This window comes from Mustela nigripes, chromosome 13 (assembly GCF_022355385.1).
Source record: "Mustela nigripes isolate SB6536 chromosome 13, MUSNIG.SB6536, whole genome shotgun sequence".
Taxonomy (NCBI): domain Eukaryota; kingdom Metazoa; phylum Chordata; class Mammalia; order Carnivora; family Mustelidae; genus Mustela; species Mustela nigripes.
Window position 1 is genome coordinate 30012507 of NC_081569.1, and position 6063 is coordinate 30018569.

A 6063-nucleotide genomic window follows, 5' to 3' on the forward strand; every position below is an offset into this window, starting at 1 on the left:
GCAGTCCTCCTCGGGGGATGGGGTACGTGGGGGAAAACTGCCCCAACTACTGGTAAATCACTGCATTCATGGGGCTTGGTGGGGTGGGGTATTCTGGTCCCATGGGGGGCTGGCTACACAGTGCGGGGCAGAAGGGGACCAGTAGCCGAATCCCTTTGGGGCATAGAGGGACTGGGGACCCTATGACTTCACCCCTGAGCTATGTGGACTTTGGTTTTGGAGGTAGAACTTCTTCTGGGTTGACAAGAATGGGCAGGACTTGAGGAGGAGAACTTTTAGGAAAATGGGGAGCATTCTGAATAAAGGTGTGGAGGCAGTAGGGAGGCATAGGGCAGAGCTATCCTAAAGGGAATAGACCAGTCATGTCGTGGGGAAAGACAGCTGTGTGTGGGGGGGGGGTCCCTTCTCTTGCTGGGGACTCGCGGAGGTGGGGGACGCATGACTGAAGGTGTGGGCTCCACTGTGGGCCTGGGAGCAGGTGGGTAAAACGTGGCCACCTCACAGATCTGGGTCCATGGGGCCTTGATGTCTACACAATTAGTGGAGACCAGCCTTTCTCCTTGCTCCTCCTCCTGCATCACCACTCCAGCCTCAGACACACATAAAGTGAGGGGTGGGGCCGGGGAGCTCACACCCACCTTTGAGGCTGCCCACAACGATGGCAAAGAGGGCAGGCTCTGATTCTACTGCAGTCCATTGAAAAATATCTTCCTGGCCCCATGTTGGTGACTGGCAGGGTCACAGGGATGAGAAGGTAGACCAGGTCTCTGCCCTTAACAAGGAAGCAGACACAGTAGAGTATGATAAGGCTGTGACCCTGGACACACAGGGCTATGTGAGTCAGAGGAGGGGACCTCATCCACACTGGGAGGTAGAGGATACAGCATCCAGGAAGGCTTTCTGGAGGAGGTGGCGCTTGAGCTGACTTAGCCAAGTGAAAAAGAGGGGAAGGGTGTCCAGACCAAAGGAATAACATACATAAAGGTGTGGAGGGTAACACATCACAGATGATTGAAGGAAAATTAGTTAACAGGTCCAAGAGAGGCACGGAAGAATTATGCAGAGGGGTGATGCATGGCTCGCTGGGGAACTTGAGCTTCACCCTGAGGGCTGGGGGAGTCATGGATGACTTTCAAGCTGGGGAGTTGCTAGTTCATTCAGAACACAGCTGTTCCCCAGCTGCCTCTGACTCAGGTCCCACTTCCAGAAGATAAGCCTGCTCCGCTCTGAATGGAGCCAGAGAAGTCAGGGGTCCAAGCTGAGTTTGAATACCCAGCCTTAGATAATCAGAGTGGATGGGATCCTTAAGCATCCTACCCATCCCTTGTTTTCTGAGGAAACCCAAGTTCAGAGATGGACAGTGATTTGCCCAAGGCAGCTCAGCACAGGAGACTTGGCTCCATCCTGCTCTTTCCACCAGATGCACAGATACCCTTGATATGTGCTGCTGGTGACATCAGCTCAGCCAGAGTCTGGAGCTGCTGAGGGGGTTGGGGGAGGTGCTGCCTGGGGACAAGGAGGAGGGGGAAGGGGGAGCCGGCCAGCCTCCAAGGCTCACAGCTGCAACCCCAGTCTACTTGGCCTCCCTGCCTCCATTTTGGTGGGCTCAACACTCCTGAGCACAGAGCATGGGAGGCCACAGAACCTGTCCAGTGGATGGGAGTGTGCGGGGGCAGTTCTTGTCCCTGTGGGTGGCACCCTTCAGTCTGGAAAGGGGTAGGGATGGAGACACATCTCTGGCTGGGCACAGATACTGGGATCAGTCTCCAGGTTCTGACTCCATGTACTTGCTCCCCACACTAAGAGACCCGCAGGTTGCTGCCAAGACCTGACCCCCCTACACCCCCAAGTCAGCCACTGGTCCACCTGCTATGTGGGGAAGACCCAAGTGCAGACTTTCCTCCAGGAATACCATTTCCTCTTCCTAGAAAGCTTTGTTCATCTCCTCTGGCTTCCCCCTTAAAGACGCTCTCTTATTCTCTATCTCTGTGTCTTTCTCTCTCCCTTGCCCTGTGCCCCTGTTTCCTCCTCTCTCTTCCCTCTCCATCTTGTCTTATCAGTCCCCCCATTTCCTCTCCATTTCCTACCATCTTTTCCGGGAGCGGGACCTAGAAGAGGGGCCACAGTATGGGTATTCCCATTCCCTATTCCCTTTCACAATGCCTCCTCAGGCCACTGCTGGCAGGAAGCACGGCTCAGGGCCACCAGGACCCTAGGGAAGCTTCTGTAATGGTTATCAGGCCCACACCCCCATTTGTCCTGAAGAGAGGGTACAACTGCCATTCAGCCCAGCCCCTGGCCCACGGGCCCACCCCTCTTGTGTTGCCTGCTACCCAGTCTGTGTGTGTCTCGTGGGCCCCGTCACTGGTGGACCGGCAGCCTGGGCATCCTGACTCTCCAGCTCTCTATCCTCTCCCCATCGGGGTGGTAGGGAGGGGTCCTAGATGCAGACAAAATGCCAGGCAGACACAAGAGAGCATCAGAAATGCTGTTTATTTCTCAGTCACCCCCTGGGATGGCTAGCCTCTCTGGAGGGACAGGCTACAGACGCATACTTGGAGAGAAAGGCAGGATGGGTGTCTGGGGTGGAGGGGTACAGGGCGGGAAAAGAGGAAGGCCATCCTGGATCCTCTAGCCCTGTCTGAGATGAGGGCACAGATTCCTGAGCCCCCAAAACATGAGAGAATGCCAAAAGGCAGCAAGAGCTTAAGCAGGACACCAAGAGCCCAGAGCCATGCCAGCCACTACCCCAAGACCTTCTTCCTTTCTCCTGTGCCCTGTCTGCTTCAGGGTATCTCCCTGCCAAGCTCCCAGCCCCAACAGCGTGCCCCAGCCTTTGCCAGCTCGTTGGTCCCAGTGCCTGGAATGCCATCGCTGAGGCTTCCTCGGGTGGTTAGGGCATCGCCCTGTAGGGGAGCGTGGGCAGTGTGGTTAGCAGCATTTAGCACCAAAGTTGGTGAGTAAGGAATCGGATTCTGTTCTAGTCACTAGCTTCCAGAGAGTTTAGAAGCTGGGGTGGTGAGTGTTCCAGAAGAGATGAGAAGGGAGGTAGGAAGATGTGAAGTCCCCCATGCAGACCTTGGGAGTTGCCCCCCTCAAGCCCCCTGTGCCACTTCCAGGGGACATCAGCCGGGGCGTGGGGGCGGAGTCAGGGAAGCCCTGGCGGTGCTCCAGCCCTGCCCAGGGAGGGGACATGGGGGAAGCCTAGAAGGAGGTGAGGAAGGCCAGGAGGAAGCTCTGGCCCAGCAGGAGCAGGCCGGGGGACTGCTGCCCGGAGACCCCTTCCCCTGCTGCTGCAGCCTCGGGCCCTCCAGCACGGCTGAGGTAGATGATGACCACGTTGTCCTCTGGACCTGAGGGCTGCACCTCATTATCCACTGTGTAGCACCCCTTCCCTTCAGCCGCTTTGCCATGGAACCTGCGCCCCAGCGCGTCCTCGCTGCCCTCGCCGGGCGTGGCCAGCGCCACATTCACTGAGCTCTCGGCACTGCCCAGCTCGTTGGTGGCCAGGCAGCTATAGGTGCCTTCCTCCAGCTTGCCAAAGTCGGGGATGAGCAGGCTGCCGTTGGCGAAGGCCTGGAAGCGCGGCCGGCTGCCGGGTACCGGGGCGCTCGGCGGGGAACGCCCATCAGCAGCCACGTTGGGGCTGGCGATCTCCACGGTGCCGCCGGGCGTCTGGATGTGCCAGTGAAGCTGGGGTGCCGGCTGGCCGTCCACGTCGCAGTGGAGGGCCAGCACGAAGCCCGGCCGCAGCTCGGCGCCGTCCTGGCTGGGCTGGTAGGTGAGCTGCACGGAAGGTGCTGAGCAGGGCAGTGGCAGCAGGCGGCTCAGCGGGGTGCCCTTGAGCACGCGGGGCGACATGCACGTGATGTTGTCCTGCTCTGGGATGGACACGGCTGTGCTCAGGGCCCACGTCTTGAACCACATGATGCTGCAGGTGCAGTCGAACGGGTTGTCATTGATCTGCAGGTGGGACAGCGCGGTGAGCGGGGCGAAGGTTCCCTCAGCCAGCGTGTGCAGGCGGTTGTGGTTGAGCTGCAGTGAGCGCAGGGCGCGGAGACTGCGGAAGGCGTCTCGGGGGATGAAGGTCAGCTCGTTGCTGTCCATCTTGAGCAACTGGAGGGCGCTGAGGTTGTGTAGGTCGCTCCAGGCAAAGTCAGAGATGAGGTTGTGGCTGAGGTCTAGGCTCTTGAGGTGGCCCAGAGAGGCCAGAGCCCCGGCGGCCACCGCCCGGATCTCATTGTGCGCCAGCCACAGCGACTGCAGCAGGGGCACCTCCCGGAAGGCCCCCTCTGGCAAGCTCGGCAGCCGGTTGGCGGACAGGCTCAGCGTGGTCACGTTGGCCGGGAAACCCGGTGGCACGGCCTCCAGGTCACGGTAGGCGCAGTCGGCGATCTGGAAGCCGTACTTCTCCCCGCAGTCGCAGGGCTCAGGACAGGCATGTGCTAGGCCCAGGAGGACCGCCCAGCACAGCAGATGTAGCTCCCGCATCCTACCTCCTGCAGAGAAGGGCATGCCGCCAGAGTGACCCTGAGGACCCACGCAAGGCACTCGTCCCTCTTAGGTCCTCAGCCAGACAGGGCTCTTCCCTATCAGAAGGTCCTGCCCCACAGAATCCAGCTAATACCCAGCACCACCTAGCCCGCAGCCCATTCTACAGAAAGGGAAACTGAGGCCCAACGAAGGGCCAGGACTTGCCCGAGCTCATGCAGCCAGAAGAGGCGAAGTCGGGATGGAAGAGGCCCCCAGCTTCTCCTCCAAGCAGAGAGCTCTCCCTGCCTCGGCCAGCTCCGAGCTGACTTTAAGACTTGAAATCTGTTTTCAGCCACCCCCTCCCCCAGCACTCCGCAGAACCTCCCTCCTGCCCTCCCACATCCTGGCCACAGTCCCTCCCACCGGAGCCCCCCATAGGCATGCTTTGCCCCAGCCCAGACAAGGCCCCTTGTGCAGTAGTGCACACCACGCATCCACCCCAACCGCCCCCCTGCTGCTCCTACAGGCTCTGACCACAGCGGATTCTGAACTCTTTCTACAGGATCACACTCGTGGCCTGTTCTGTTCAAACTGAGCCAGGCAGCTGCCTAAATAAACCCCCGCCACCCAGACCTCTCAGCTGGCTTGGGCGAGGCCAGTGGCTCAGCCCAAATGCTGCTGGGATTTCCGGGGATGTGGTTGCTGGCGGGGCAGACTCCCCGTGCACAGATCCAAACAAGGGATTGTCCCAAGCACCCTGAACAGACAGGAAAGTACCAGGCAGTCCAGTCCCTGTGCCCAGCAGGCCTCCCCCTGCTTTCCCGCTGGCTTACCTTCAAACTACTCTTTCTTAGCCAAGTGGATCCTCTTCTGAGATGGAACTAGAGGGCAACGAAGGACAGAGTCAGCCCAGGGCAGGCTGCAGGGCCAAGGGTGCCCAAGGGAGGACGAGGAGGCTGGAGGAAGGGGCAGCCTGGTTCCTGCCCCACTTTGAAGCTGCTCGCCCTTGCCCGCTGTTCCCTGGACAGGATGCCTGGGGCCTTGCTGAGAGGAGGCTTAGGAAGGGAGCCCAGGCAGCCTGGACACTCCCTCCTTTTAGCAAAACAACTACTTCTCTGCAGCAAGGACCCGTGTTTCATAAGTGACACCAGAAACTTGAGGGGGAAAAGATGCCAATTTTTTTTTCTTTTTTTTTTTTTTCCCTCTCTCTCACTCACTTTTAGCAGCTTCAACTTCCTTAAAGACACAGCACTAGCTGGACAGGACCCAACAGAAGATGGGGCTAGAAGGATTTTTATGGAGCAAAGACTAAGAATCGGATCTCATGGAAGGTGGGAAACTTCTGACAGCACCTCAAACAAAAGAAAAAGGGAGGGGGGATCTTCTCCAAGCTGGGGCCATGTGAGTGCTCATGTATGCACATGTGTGTGACTTTTCTGTGTGTGGGTAAGTTTGTGTGTTTGTGTGGATGTAGATGTGAGACCGTGTGTGTGAATTTCTGTGTTGGTGGAAGTTTGAGTTATGTTTGTGTGGGCGTGAGACTGTGTCTTTGTGTGTTATCTCTGCATTTGTCCGGGTATGAGACTGTGT

At 58.4% G+C, this 6063-nt stretch overlaps 1 protein-coding gene across 2 annotated transcripts; it reads right to left on the reverse strand.

Moving 5' to 3' along the window:
- Positions 1-2474: 2474 nt before the first annotated feature.
- On the reverse strand, positions 2475-5395 carry ISLR (immunoglobulin superfamily containing leucine rich repeat). Of its 2 annotated transcripts, none has more exons than XM_059371846.1 (2): positions 5307-5395; positions 2475-4499 (listed from the first exon to the last, which is right to left on the reverse strand). In XM_059371846.1, the coding sequence occupies exon 2, from the start codon at positions 4489-4491 to the stop codon at positions 3205-3207; it is 1287 nt and encodes a 428-aa protein (XP_059227829.1). In that variant the 5' UTR covers positions 4492-4499; positions 5307-5395; the 3' UTR covers positions 2475-3204. The 2 variants fall into 2 exon arrangements, with proteins under 2 accessions (XP_059227829.1, XP_059227828.1); XM_059371845.1 differs by lacking the exon at positions 5307-5395 and adding an exon at positions 4699-4803.
- Between the last annotated feature and the right edge of the window lie 668 nt (positions 5396-6063).